Raw genomic sequence first — 15,072 nt, 5'->3', positions numbered from 1 at the left:
ATGGCTCTGATACCAATCTGTCACACCCCCAAAATCCACCTGCGGATAGCACCCGCTTCGGGGGCGTGACTGACCAGGATCCAGCCACCAATTATACCGAATACTTAAGTTGATAACAAAAGTAATACTTACTATTCATAAGCTTAGCAAATATTAAGTTCGGAGTTTAAAGTCTTAAGTTCAAAACAGTAATAAGTAGCGGAAGCATAAGTAAGGTAGTTTAGAACAAAGTTCATGTTTCAAAATAAGGTAACACCCAACACAAGGGTGAATAGACACTACACGTTCCCAAGCTGCAAGCTCCATCGTCACTGGTTACCTGCAAAGCATGCAGTAAGGGGTCAACAATAATGCTGAGTGAGTTCACTAGTTGTCCAGTTTTAATTACCAAAAACTTTGTTTCACCGGTTAATTTATCCGTTTATACATGCCCTGGGGAGCTACCCCAAAAGTTAGCGACTAAACTGTTTTTCCAATACCGAACACTAGGTAACCGTTGCGTATCCGCAGGATGCCCCGATGTCAATGTTCTATCATCATTGACGGATTTCTGAGTACATTAGTTCACGCCCGTCCCAAACCAGGGCACGGTGTGAGGCTGGTAAACACCTAAATAGCGCTATCAACTAATAACCCGCTCGCCTAACCCGGCGACTAATCGGTATTTGTAGTAGGGACTTGAGTGATAGAGTTTCGTTTAGTGCCGTTAGTTGCAATCCGTATAAACAGTAATTAACCAAAAGGTTTCCCAATACCTGGGAAGGAAAAGTAAGTTTTGTTCCCAATAACTAGGGAAGGTATGTAAATAGTATCCCCTTTTACCAGGGGATAGGGTTGTTAGTCTCGTGTCCCAAACCACCGGGACGCATGCTTTTAAGTTGTGAACTCACCTTGGGTTGCTCGGTAGGTTTAGGTTACTTGTCAATCACGTTGGTCACCACGTCCTAACATGGTTACCGGTATAGGTCAGGTTCGGTGTACAAGTAATCACGTAAAAACTTACACATAACTAACACGTATCAAGCATATAAGTAAACAGTGGGTTACTGGGCCGGCCTAAGTAATTAAGCAGTCAACAGCAACACATAATCCAGTCAACAGATAGCCCAAGTTAAACACATATGGGCCCAGTAACCAAAATGAACAGCCCACTCGCAACCAGCTGGTCTCGAGTCGCAACCAGGTGGTTTCGGCTTGTCACGTTATGGTTGCGAGTCGTAACCGTGGTCTCGAGTCATCATGCTGTGGTTGCGAGTCGCAACCGACGTAGTCTCGAGTCGCAATCACGTGGTTTCGACTTGTCATGCTTTGGTTGCGAGTCGCAACGGTGCGGTTTCGAGTCGGAATGCTGTCGTTGCGAGTCGTAATCTGTCACTTTCATATACACGTGATGATGCAGATATGACAGTCCAAATAGTACCAAGAATTCAGGCCCATTTTAGGAAACAACCAATAATATTTCACTAACACTTTGCCTAATCTGAATGCTAGTAAAGATAGATCAAACTTTGCCATTTTTAAAACCTTCAAACCATATTCAACAAGTTCATCCTATATTCATATTTTTCTAGGGTTTTCATCATAACAAATCATACCCTTTTATGAACCAAAAATCACATTTTTATGACAAGATTAACATGGCAAGAACAAAGAACATATAATATATAGCCGAAATCTTATGTTTAGCATCATCATCTTTGCAAGAAATAAAGAAGCATAGTATGGTTAGCCATAACCATTCTTAATCTACCATTTCTAGTTATTTCAAGCATGTTTAGCAATTTTTCATACACAAGGTTTAACACACATAATCCAACTTCACAAATCATCCAAAAATCATGTGCAACAATTTTAACTAACCATCTTCTAGTTCATACAATATACATAAATCTTATGCACATAGTAACAACACTAACCGGTTGTGAAGAAGGAGGATGAGCCGAAAGAAAGGAAGAAAATGAGAGGAGATGAAGTGTCCGAGCGATCCGAGCTTGACCGAGTCCTTGTCCGAGGTCCTTGCTTGAGCCGAAAATTTGGAAGAGTTTGGATGTTGTTTGGGGTTTCTTGTTGAGAGAAAATAGGAGGAGTGTGTGTTGGTGTGTTGTGCCAAATGAAAGAAATGAGGGAAAGGTTGGATATATATACAAGGGGTGTTTTCGGGTTGGGCTTGGGGTTTCGGCCCAAACCGGTTTCGGCTCAACGGCCCACTCGAGACCGAGTGGCCCACTCGCAACCGCCCGGTTGCGAGTCATGGTCTCGGGTCGTGGTTCCGGCTCTCATACATATATATATATATAATACATACATACATCACATATCATGCAAAAATCACGTTTCCATTCAATGTTTCCATTTAATAATATTTATATACACACGAAATATTACAAGGTGATCGTTCGGAAAAACCTCGAGTGTCACACTTAATGCAATGGAGTTAGTTTCTGCAACAAATGCTAGTCTAACTAATTTTAGAAACAGTGGATGGGATTCTTTATTTGAAAAGGTTCGTTTTTTTTTTTTTTTTTTTTTTTTGTGAAAGGCATGACATAGATATGCCTGATATGAGTGCTCCATATACTTCTACTCGGTATCGGCCTCGTAAAAAAGATCTTCATGTTACATTCGAACATTATTATCGGGTAGATTTGTTTACAGAGACACTGGACAAACAACTACATGAGCTGGATAGTAGATTCAATGAGCAAGCAATAGAGTTGTTATCTCTTAGTGCGACTTTATGTTCAAAAAAGATTAATATTGATCAGATTGTTCTTCTTGTTGAGAAATATTATCCTAAAGATTTTATAGAGCAAGAGAGGGAGCAGTTACGTGGTCAGTTGGATAATTTTCAAGTTGAAAGGATAAATAATCCTAAGCTAAGTGGGGTATCAACTCTTTCAGATCTTTGCAAAACTATTGTGGAATGTCAGAAAAATAACATGTACAAATTGGTTGAAAGAGTGTGTCGGCTAATCTTAACACTTCCAGTTTCGACTGCAACAACGGAAAGAGGCTTTTCAGCAATGAAAATATTTAAGAATCGCCTTCGCAATAAGATGTCCGATCAGTATCTAGCAAACAGTATGGTGATTTACATAGAAAAGGAGATTGCTGAGAACTTTGATTCGAAGTCCATAATTGAAGAATTCAAAAATCTTAAAGGAAGACGAGCAGAACTATAACTCTTCATCCAACTGAATCGGGTACCCACCTTCCTCTTTTTTTTAATGTTTTGGTGTCTTTGTTCAATTGTTTGTTAAACAATGTTTACATTTTAATGTTTGAGAACGTTTTTTAATTTGATATTAATGTTTGACCCGACCCGAACCGAATCACCGACACCCTACCCGACCCGACCCGACCCGAATTGAATCACCGTTGCCCAACCCGAACATAGAAAATTTTTTTAGGTCTAATGCCTTCCGACCCCCCGAAATTTTTTTTCAAGCTTCGTCACTGAAGATGCCTATTCAGTATTATCGACATATGACAAATATCTTGTAGTTTTCGGATGTTTTTTTAGAATGTTATTATGCGGATTAAACGTTTTATGCGATCTTAGGATGTTAGGTATTATGTTTATTTAGTTTGTTTGTGTTGTGTAAAACAGTAAAATTGGCAGATTTGTCTATAACCGGAAATATTGAACATGCAGCAAAAAATTGAAAAAAAAAAGACTTTTAGCGGCGACATGTGTCGCCGCTATTGACCATAGCGAAGACTTAATTCCAACGACACATGTCGCCGCTATTGGGTTAAATCAATAGCGGCGACATGAAGCAATAGCGGCGACAAGAGGGCCCATGCCAACCTTTAGCGCCGGCATTTGTTGCCGCTATTGCCACGTTTTTTTGTAGTGATACTATTTACATTAAAAAAAGGTTGGGGTGACTAGATCATACGAAGCTATATAAAAACATTGTTAATGTTGTTAACAGACCCTGCAACTGCCGTTATAGACTGGATTCAAGCCTTAAGGCAGATGAGTCACGACCTACCAAAACCTTCTTTCCTTTAACTCTTTGGTAAATGAGAAATCACTGAATAAATTATAAACAATTTTATAAGTTTAAGGACGATCATGTGAAAGAAATAAAAGCAACAATGTCAATAGGTCGAGTGTTTCCTCACCCTGTTTGTAACAATGTCAATGGTAAGCAAGCATATACATAATGATAGAGATATAAACAAATAAAATTATAGATATAATTTACCACATGAAGTTTCTAAGATATACAATTCACTCTCCTACCTGTGTTGCTTGAACTCCCACCAGGACCTACACATATATTGTCAATAGCATTGTACAAGGAATGAACTCTTTCTGATCCAAAGTTTTGGAGGTTAAGTAAGCTAGGACGATAAGTCATTACTGTACTCACGGAGTAGTGAGCTGGCAAATTTAGATGTAGAATCATATTCGTGTCAAGACAATAACACGCCACAAGTTTTTCTGTACGAACAATAGTAGCGAAGATCAAAATGGTAGTACTAGACCTGGCAAACGGGTCGGGTCGGGTCGGGTCATGGGTCAAAACGGGTTCGGGTCAAAACGGGTTCGGGTCAAAACGGGTCAATTATAAAAAAGGGTTGATTTGGTTCGGGTCGAAACGGGTTCGGGTCAAAACGGGTCCGGGTCAGAACGGGTTTCGGGTCGGGTCGGGTCCGGCTCAGAACGGGTTTCGGGTCGGATCGGGTCAGTTTTTTTTTTTTTTTTCTTCCTGAAGCGAAACGGGAGAAACTAGAAGCGAAATAATCTAACCGAATCAATAACTGGCGGTTTGGTGTTATGTTTCTTTGAAAACCAACTATTTCGGTTCAGTTTCAGTAAGCCACTATCTTTCACCGACAATAACCGAACCGCACTAAGTATGGTTAACTGAACTGACCCATTGTACCCGATCCGCCAATCAACAGAACCGCTGGTTGTAACCGGGCCCATTTCCACGGACATTTTGTACCAGTTGGAATCAAAATGGTGGGGATGAATAATTTATATAATAGATAACTGGATCATGTTTCATAGTTGGTTTAAGTTGAGTTAATTACAGTATGCTATGTATTACAATGATTTTACATTTCATTTCTATAAATTTGGACAAAAAGACACACTCTGGTTAGATGCTTTTGGTACTTTATTCATCTGAAATATTGGCATTTGTTATGATCACAGTTTGACAACTTGTATGGATGCCGCCACTCACTCCCTGACGGACTGATGAGAGCCACTGATGTCATGATTGCTGGAAAAGTTGCAGTAGTCTGCGGTTATGGTGATGTCGGTAAGGGTTGTGCTGCCGCAATGAAACAAGCTGGTGCGCGTGTCATAGTCACAGAAATCGACCCCATTTGTGCCCTTCAAGCTCTAATGGAAGTATTAGTATTAGTATAGAGGATATAGAGTGATTACCCGTTAACTTAATTCTTGAAACGGGAGAAACTAGAAGCGATCGGCGAAAAATGCATTCTCACTTGCTCAATGGGACGAGCACCGCACCAACAGCTAGTAGATCCAAACTTGACAACTTGAACCAGTGTGATAATAATCAAACCAGAACCATAAAACTAAATATAATAATCATAGAAGTCAGGTTACAAATTACTAAAGTTGCAAACCGTCAAGTAAACTGAAAATTACAAAAGATCTAGTTCGGTTCCTTGCATTTACAAAAGATCTAATTCAATAACATACAAAACGTCTTGACGAATTGCGCTTCTTCACGGATGCTTCCTTTAAAGTCCCTATGTTATAACGGTTCAAATTTGTCGTAAATATATATAATAAATTGTTTTAACATAGTCTAAATTAGTTACCTAAAAGTTGCCAAAAGTTGGAATCAATGCTTCAATGTCTTCAACAAGATCTTCATCCATTTCGTTCTCGTTTTCATCTAAACACGTAAAAAAATTAAAGTTCAATTATTAAATAATTTATAATTATACAAATTAAGTTGCAAAGAGAATGAACTTTAATACCTTTTAAATCAAATAACCAATCACGTGTGCATAGCAATGCTTCAACATTTGATGATAGCAATGAAGTTCGATACTTACTTAACACCCGACCTCCGATACTGAAAGATGATTCGGAAGCAACAGTAGTAATTGGGATGCTCAATATATCGCGAGCCATTATAGCCAGTTTTGGATACCTTACTTGATTTTCCTTCCAATATTGTAAAACATCAAGTTCTACTTTTCTATCAACGTTTTGTTCCTCCAAATACAATGTCAACTGTGACTTTTCATTATCAGCAACTTTGAATTGGCTTTGAAATGTATCGAACCCATCCATCTCATCGAGCGTATTGCCACCAACATTTGAACTCTCGGGTATTAAAGAATCATGCATTGTCTTCGATGGAATATTATACTCCGTATCATATAGCTTATGCATACCATCCACAATACACTTCAATTTCATTTCACGCTCTTCAAATGTCATGTTAAGCTTTGAAAAACAATATTCAACAAGCTTAACCTTGTACCGAGGATCTAGAATAACCGCAAAAGACAAAATCATGGAATAATTTTTCCAATATTTATCAAACTTTTCTTTCATGTCTTTCGCCATGTCACTAATAACTTGATCCGCATTGCACATCTCCTCTTCAATATACAACTGAATTCTCCACACGTGATGAAAATATAAGTTCGAGGTAGGATAGGAGCTTCCAGAAAACAAAGTAGTGATTTCATAAAAAGGTTTCAAAAGTCGTGTGATTATTTCCACCCTTGCCCATTCCTCTTCTGACGGAGAAGTTTTAAAAACTGAATCAACTAAGGCTAACCGAGTATAAGCCCGTCGATAAGCTAATGCACAATCAAGCATAAGATATGTAGAGTTCCATCTCGTTACAATATCTTGACGAACATGCTTCCCACATTGTAGTGAAAGCATTTGTATGCATTCCGCAAACTTATACTTCCTAGCAGCACTTGCTCTCACATATTTCACCGACTCTCGAACCTTTTCAATGGCCCCTTCAATTGCTTTCAATCCGGCTTGAACGATAAGATTTAGCACGTGCGCTGAACAACGCACATGAGTAAAATCTCCATCACACACTAATGCGTTATTCAAACGCCAATGACCTTTCAAACGATCTACTAATATGTCATTGTATTTTGCATTGTCTAGTGTGATGGTAAAAACTTTTTTCTCGATGCCCCAATCTGCTAAAAAATTGATCAAGTGCTCTGCTAAAATGGAACCACTGTGTGGAGGGGGTATAACTCTAAAGTTTAGCACTTTTTTCCTTAGATTCCAGTTCTCATCAACATAATGAGCTGTTAATGCCATAAATCCATCTGTCGTGATCGAACTCCATAAATCAGAAGTTAAGCATATCCTACCGGTTACCTTTTCTAACTTGTCTTTAATAATCATCTTCTCTCGCTCGTATATTTTTAAGACATCCGCCTTTGCAGTATTTCTTGTTATGAATTTCACATCACCCTGTAGAAATTTGTGCAACTTTCTTGTTTCCTCATGTTCAACATAGCTGAAAGGGTAGTTATGTTTGATAATTGAAATCGCCAACATCTCCCTGTACATCGCTTGATCTAAAGGGGCGCGTCTTTGTTTTTTCGCCGGACCAGGCTCATCAATATCAAAACACTTAGGGATATGCCGTCTTAAGTTAGATGTTCCCGAGCTTGCATTCGTAACATACACCTGTCCGCAAGCACTGCATTTTGCTTTTTTGTCCCCATTGGGTGCAACCGGTAATGGGTCAAAATAGTCCCAAACATAAGAACGATGTTTACCCGAACTATATGAATTGCCTTCATCCTCATGTTCCCCTTCTACACTATGTTGTCCAAATTCCGAGTTGTTTGACATACCTTTCAAAATAATAATCAAATAAGTCTTAAAATCTGATCAACCGAGATAAACATAAGCGTTTATAAACCATCTCTATAGCATCTTAAAGCATATTATTCTCAGTATCATCCAAAATCAAAACAAATCTCACAATACAATTCGAAGCAAAACACACATAAACCTAAATCGCCTCATTTCACATCCGCTATTCCAATCAACAACTCTATTCAAATCATACTGTTTTTAAAAACATTCAAAATCAAACAAATCTACAGTATATAATCAACCGAGATTAACATAAACGTTTTTAAACTATCTACCCCACTCATCCCAACTTCATACAATAAAATTGCCCATAAAAATTTGGTGTTCCTAGAAAACATCAAACAACAGTAAAAAAGATCAAATTTGACCCAGCATATGCATTTACCAATATACTGAACTACTTTTCTAAATAAATATACCAAATCTAGCATCATATATTCTTCTTCAGGAGGTTGTACTTGTGTTCAACTTGTAAATTTAAATTAAGCAATAACACAAAATCTACATCAAGAGAAGGTTTTGAATCACCCAAAGACTTCTAGACAACAAATTGCAAATCAAACCAAAACATTGCTGAAAACTGGTTACAAAGAGATTATAAACTCAAAGATTACCTGCAACTTTCGCCAGAAGGTGAAATTTCTTCTTAATCGAACTGTTTTGAAGTGATTGTCGATGAAAATCAAAGATCTGATGGGTGTGACGGCGAAAGAACCTAAATCAGCTGGTGTGGGTCTGTGGCGTAGGAGATGGCGGAGGGCGGAGGGCGGAGGGCGGAGGGCGGAGGGCGGAGGGCGGAGGGCGGAGGACGGAGGGCGGAGGCCTATGACTCTGTGACTTTTCATTAACTGAAGACTGACGACTGTTGACTAACCCGTAGTTTCTTGTGTTCTAAAACCCTAACCCGTATGACCCGTTGTTGTAATTTATTCCACCCTAAATGACCCGTAAATATGACTTTTATATTTTTAAAAGACCCGCTTTGACCCCCTTGTTTAAATTCCTTTACCCAAAACAACCCATTTTCTAAAGTTTTTAACCCAAACTGACCCATATGATAGTTTTAGGGTTAGGATTGCCCCCTCTAGGTAGTACCGTTCGAACCATCAACAAGACACTTTATATTTTCTGGGATTGCTAGCACTTTATACCAAGATTCTTCCTTCATCACCCAAACCTCCAATCCTAACCAACACCAAGAAAAATGACTTAAGCTACCTTTTAGGACTCCTAGCATTTGCTTTGATCTTTGGTTATCCCCCGGAGGCGATGTAAATAACTTAAATGTCTCTGTAGTCAAATCGAAATCGTAAATTTGGCCATAGGCGATCCAGTAGACATGACCACTCACAAATACACCAGAACTCACTTTCCCTAGTAAGTTATAAAGATAGTAAGGGGTTTGTCCCAAACTTCTCCATTGGTCTGTGCCAAGGGTGTAAACATCGATTTCAACCACATGAACAGATGGATTTAAGGATATTCTCCTGCCGCTAATTCGTATCACTTTGTATTCCCCTTGCATCGAAACTCCGAAGCCATAACTTAGCAACAAACGCTTCAATCCTGGTTCAGCTGGAAGGATCATATATTCTTCGACAACAGGATTGAATATGTAAGTGGCATCATATCGATGACATACGCAGATCAAACCATTGACTGAATCGACTTGAAATATCTGATTACTAGCGTGAACTGCACTAAGATGAAGATTAAGAGTCTTGACATGATTGAGGGTTAAACGATGGTACTCAACTTCGTGTTCGACTTCCACCAACTCTAAAATCGGGCCACAGTCAATCATTAGGCACGAAGGCAATCTCGAGTGATGAAGATGAACAAAGTAAGAATCTGAAACAAGATTCCGCCACTTTTTGCACACGCACTTGCAGTAGATGACTGATTTGACCGAAAGTCTTGATAAAATGTCGAACATCACATTTTCTGGTAACTTGTCTTCCATGGACGGATGCAGTTGAGAAACCATATCTAGGGTTTGGTGGCTATTGATATGCATGAAGGTTATATAAGAGGATTGATCGTAATTGAGTGTGTTCGGCCCATAGTAGTGGAGGATAACAAGGTTATATTAGGAGTGTGGGTTAGGCCCAATAACGTATTTTGAGCTTGTTAAAGTTGTTGGTATATTTATTAATAAATAAAATAATTTAAATTTTAGTTACTTGTTATGACACAAAATTGTTTTTGTCTTATTTTCGTTTAGTTTCAAGTATTATTGTTTATAACATTTAATAGTGCAAATAGCTAATGACAAAATGTGTTATATTAGAAATTATTATATAAAGGAAAGATCATGTTACTAATTAAACGAAAATAACGTAAGTAGGGATATATACCTCTAGTGATCATTTATCCCCTCTAAGGGCATTATCCCTTTACCTTAAAATATAAGACAATATTAAACAGAAATAACATATGGATCTAGCTGGGTTTACTATAAGGGTGTACGGGGTGATCTTGGCAAAGGCAATCGGCAAGCTCTTTGCCGATCGGCAATACTACCGCCAAGGGTGTTTGCCGATCGGGGAGAGTATGTCACATGGGGGAAAGGTGAAGTGACTGTTGGCAATTGTTTTTGAAGTTTGGCATTGTTTTGAACGGCAATATTACTGTTACTTTATAAAAAAACAATAAACACCCTTATAAATATCATTCCATTTTATAAAATTCTCTCCCCATTCTAAAAAATTCTCACCCAGTTTAAAAAGTTCTCAAACACATCATGGATAGACAAAAAAGAGCGATGTCAAGAAAAAAGTATCGGGTTCGGGTTCGAGTGCGAGAGGGCCTGACTCTCAAAGTAGACGAGGCGGATCAAGTGTGTACCAACCCAACTTCTCAGCGCAATTTTTCCACAAACGGTTTTTACAACACCCAACCCAAACCCAACTATCCACCACAATTTTTTTTCATTACCACAAGGTCCCACGATAGTTGCACCGGGTGTATACGAGTATCCTACGGAAGCCCAAAACGCTTTTGACCCGTTCGCTTATCAGAGTCCACCGTCTCAATCTCTAAGAGATAATGTTGAACACGTGCTTCCCATATACGATGACAACGAAGATGAAGAATTTGTACCCGATACTCAACACTTAGATGAAGATGAAGAAGTCGACGAAGAGGAAGATCTTCAAGGTGATTTATAAACTGTTCTTGAAGATTTTCTAATTCAAAAGTAAATTTATGTTCAAATAATGTTACCTTTTAAAAGATATACAGTTTTATACGCAGAAATAAAATATTTTAACACTGATTTTTTTAATGCTATAATCTATCTACTATAATAAAAGAAACCAAGTTTTGGACACGTGTCATTCATTGAAGGCGTCTACATTTGTAATTTCCTGCTTTTTCATACTTATCTTATATCAATTAATTAAATAATAAATAATTAATTAATATTAAATCTTATCTTATCTTACTTTGAATGTCGGATAAAATCATTCTATTTTTTCTAATAATATATTATCTTCACATTTAAGTTATAAATATTCTTTTTTTTTTTCTAATAATATATTATCTTCAAATTTAAATTATAAATTAAAGATATTTTTTAAATAATAGCACAAAATAATAATCTTAAACTTAAAAAAACAATAATACGCTCATATAAAAAATTTAAAGTACAAACAAAATATACAAAATAACTTATTAGACATTAGATCAAACTTTAAAAAACACTAATTAGGAAGAGAAGCTAATAATATAATTATATTTTTGATTTTTCAAATTCGGGTTCTAATCAATTCGAATTAAACTTAACCAAGTTTGTGATTTGATTCGAATTAAACCGAACCAAATTTATGATTTTTTAAACGAATCCAATAGCATATTATTTACTATACAAAATTACATTTATTTAACCCGTGTAATACATGGTGTTTTTAAAGATATAACTTTTTTATTATTTAGTGTATATTCGCACCGCTTGCGGTATACGCATATAATGTATATGTGTGGACGCTCGGAGGGCAAAAGTGAAATTGCACTAATTTTAACGTTATTTTAATAAGTTTGTGAAAATAACGTTAAAAGCGGCGGACGGTTAACAATGCATCATCATCATGTGGTGGTGTTGATAACAGAAAGACAAAAGGGAACATGCGCTAATCGGTCTTTGTCCCGATTGCTTAGTGTTATGTGCCTTATGTCCAAGGCTTGATGCAAAACTACTATCGAGTTGGGGGTCTCACTGAAAGCAGCCTCTACATCTTACCCTCCTCAGACCATACTTTAGCTTTGTTATTGGTGGGATTTACTGAGTATGATGATGATGATGATGATTTAGTACATATAATTAGATTTATTCAACCCGTATAATACACGAGGTTTATAAGGATACAACTTTTTTATTATTTAGTTTATAAAATTACATTTTTCCAACCCGAGTAATATACAAGGTTATCAAATTACATTTATTTAACTTGTGTAATACACAATGTTTTAAAGATATATTTTTTTTTATTATTTAGTATATATAATTAGATTTATTCAACCTATACAAATCACGAGTTTTTATTATTTGGTATATAAAATTACATTTATTTGGTACAATACATGAGATTCTTAGAGATATAGTTTTAATATATAAAATTACGTTTATTCAACCGTGTAATAAACGAGATTTTTAAAGAATATTTTTTTAATTTAGTATATAAAATTACATTTATTCAACCCGTGTACCACACGGGGTTCTAACCTAGTTACAACTTAAAGTAATTCTCAAGTTTATTATATGTTGTATAAAATAATTAATGTATGTTAGTAAGCGTAAAAAATAATTCATTTACGACCCCCGGTGTAAAATTTCTGGTTCCGCCACTGTCGGTCCCCACACCCACCCCCACACCACCCCTTACCGTTGCCCTAACCCAACCGTCCACCTTAACCGCAACCACCCGACCCCCCGTCTCGGACCCGCATCACCGGCCTAAACATACTTCAACTTGCAGAACCAACCTAACCCACACCTCAAATCAGACCCGTTGGCCTGAACCGAACTTGGTCAACTGAACCCACCCCTACCAACGCTGTCGACTAGACTATCATATGGATGGCAATGGGGCGAGTTTCAGTAATCCCAACCCAAAACTCGTCCCAAAAACCGTCGGATTTCTATCATGTATAATCGTGGGTTTCGAATAAGCCCGTTAATTTAAAAAAAATAAAAATAAAATACTTATTCGGTATACCCATCCCCAAACCCATCAGATACTGATCAGGTAAACTATTAATCAATTATATTTAAAGTTATCACAAGTAGAATTCGCACAACCCATTTTCGTGGGAAATCCGTGGGTTTATAGTATAAATTGCCCTAAATGGTTCAAGGTGGTTCAAAATGCTAAGGGATTTGCCAGACAAACAAATTCGTTGATGAAATGGGTGGGTTTTTGAACAACAATTGGTTCGATAACAGGCATATGAAGGTCTTCCCTTTCTCTTTTCTTCATTTATGAAAGATGAACCACAAAGGAGGAAATCAATGAAATGGGTGGGCAATTCAAATGGCTAGCAATTCATATGTCAATTTTCTCCTATAAAGTCACATCTCTTTAATCCTATCAATGTTCTGAGTTTTGAGAGTTACATCCTCAGGTAACTGCAATTTTGTTTTGATTATTGTGAGTTTGAATGTGTGCTTCTATGCTCTCGTTATTTATTATTGCTATTGATTTTGCATTTTATGATTTGCTTATTAGTAACTTTATTTACTGGGAAGCATTTTAGTTATTACACATGTAACTAATGCTCTATGTTGTTCTTTGTCTTTTTTGTATGTAATGCTCTATGTTGTTGTTGTAAATTGTAATGCATCTGTTTTGCTTCTGTTTATATTTGATCACAAGATACTTCATGAAGGATCTTTTGGATGTTAAGAACTATTTAGAAAAAATCATACAATACATACTCTTAAGTTTTTATAAGAAAGTTGGTGGTTGCGGGTGTGCACTCTTTACTTGAGGAAGCATATAGTGGTGTCCAAGGTGAATTGTGGTTGGTGCTTATAATTATGTTTGTAGAAGCTTAAACATGCTGCTTGCTATTATGGACTTGGGTCTTCATCTATTTTAAATTAGATCTGTACTTTTAGTTTTGTTTGCATAAATATTTGGACGATGAAGTACACGGGTTGAAGCGAGCTGTTTTTTTAGAGGAAGGGGCGACTCCAGTTCAGATGCGAGTTCAGAGCGTAGTGAGAGTGCCACTGAAGATATTTTGATATTCTTTTACCAGTTGGATTTGGCAACGCCAGTACAGGTTTTTAGATGCTTTTTTCATTGTATATGGGGCAGGATGGGTCAGCAGTTTGGTTAACGAGTCAAATATAAGGGTTGTGTATCGGGTCTCTCTCTCTTTAAATGATAAAAATCTAACCTCTACTGATATGGAAACACAACTAACTTTAGAAGATGGTAGCCTAGAGTTACTAGATTGGGCAAGCAATATAACGAGCATTTTAGGCTTTGTGTTCTTAGGAATAAGTATGTTTTGTATCAGATTTTTATTGTAATAATCAAAAAGAAAAATATATAGAAAGTTAAATATAATTATGATATTGTGTGATGAACTCTGGTCCATCTGCCCATGTTGTCGTCAATTGTGTAACACCATGCCTTAAAAGTCACAAACATCAACAAATATATAATGTTAATGAGATTGAACGAAAACAATCTAATAATCTTATGCTAAAGTTATATATAAGATTAGATAGTTGTACCTTGGGCGGGGGTTTCAGCCCGGGCGTGGGGCGGGGCTACAAGCCTGACATGGCGGGATGTCATTGGTCAACAAAACTAGCCGTTTGGGTTTGTGTATTGAGTGCCCCAGCCACGCCCGCCCAGCCACGCCCACCATACTCCTATGAACTTGGGTTTGTGTATTGAGTGCCCCATAATCCACGTGTCAACCCATGCCCTAAACCCCCGCCCTACCATACCCCACGGTCTTAGTTCAAGTTCTTTTCTTGACCATTACTTACATTTGACATTGATTTGCACTCTTTCCATGGTACTATTTATGTTGTATGTGTTCTCATAACTTGCTGAAGTTATAATTTTAAAATGTTGATAAAAATATACAAACAATTCGGTTTAACGGGCCGTGTTTGTATCGAACCACAAAAACTCATGTTGTGTTTGTCTCCATGTGTCTCGTGCAATTTCGGGTTTAGG

General features: G+C 37.2%; 2 protein-coding genes across 2 annotated transcripts; both read right to left on the bottom strand.

Moving 5' to 3' along the window:
• Positions 1 to 5,691: 5,691 nt before the first annotated feature.
• LOC110929552 (zinc finger BED domain-containing protein RICESLEEPER 2) lies at positions 5,692 to 8,092 on the bottom strand. Its single transcript, XM_022172712.2, has 3 exons — positions 5,977 to 8,092; positions 5,815 to 5,891; positions 5,692 to 5,731 (listed from the first exon to the last, which is right to left on the bottom strand). The coding sequence occupies exons 1-2, from the start codon at positions 7,844 to 7,846 to the stop codon at positions 5,815 to 5,817; spliced, it is 1,947 nt and encodes a 648-aa protein (XP_022028404.1). The 5' UTR covers positions 7,847 to 8,092; the 3' UTR covers positions 5,692 to 5,731.
• Positions 8,093 to 8,957: 865 nt separating this feature from the next.
• Positions 8,958 to 9,860, bottom strand: LOC110931983 (F-box/kelch-repeat protein At3g23880). Its single transcript, XM_022175351.1, has one exon. The coding sequence runs from the start codon at positions 9,858 to 9,860 to the stop codon at positions 8,958 to 8,960; it is 903 nt and encodes a 300-aa protein (XP_022031043.1).
• Between the last annotated feature and the right edge of the window lie 5,212 nt (positions 9,861 to 15,072).

This window comes from Helianthus annuus, chromosome 3 (assembly GCF_002127325.2).
Source record: "Helianthus annuus cultivar XRQ/B chromosome 3, HanXRQr2.0-SUNRISE, whole genome shotgun sequence".
In the NCBI taxonomy this organism is placed as follows: domain Eukaryota; kingdom Viridiplantae; phylum Streptophyta; class Magnoliopsida; order Asterales; family Asteraceae; genus Helianthus; species Helianthus annuus.
This window is presented reverse-complemented; position numbering and strand designations above follow the sequence as displayed.

What these genes read in the sequence shown, in the direction of transcription:
- LOC110929552 (XM_022172712.2), bottom strand. Translation starts at nt 7,846, where the DNA reads ATGTCAAACAACTCGGAATTTGGACAACATAGTGTAGAAGGGGAACAT. An exon ending in TTGGTTATTTGATTTAAAAG is followed by an intron (nt 5,892 to 5,976) that starts GTATTAAAGTTC and finishes TTACGTGTTTAG; the next exon opens with ATGAAAACGAGAACGAAATG.
- LOC110931983 (XM_022175351.1), bottom strand. Translation starts at nt 9,860, where the DNA reads ATGGTTTCTCAACTGCATCCGTCCATGGAAGACAAGTTACCAGAAAAT.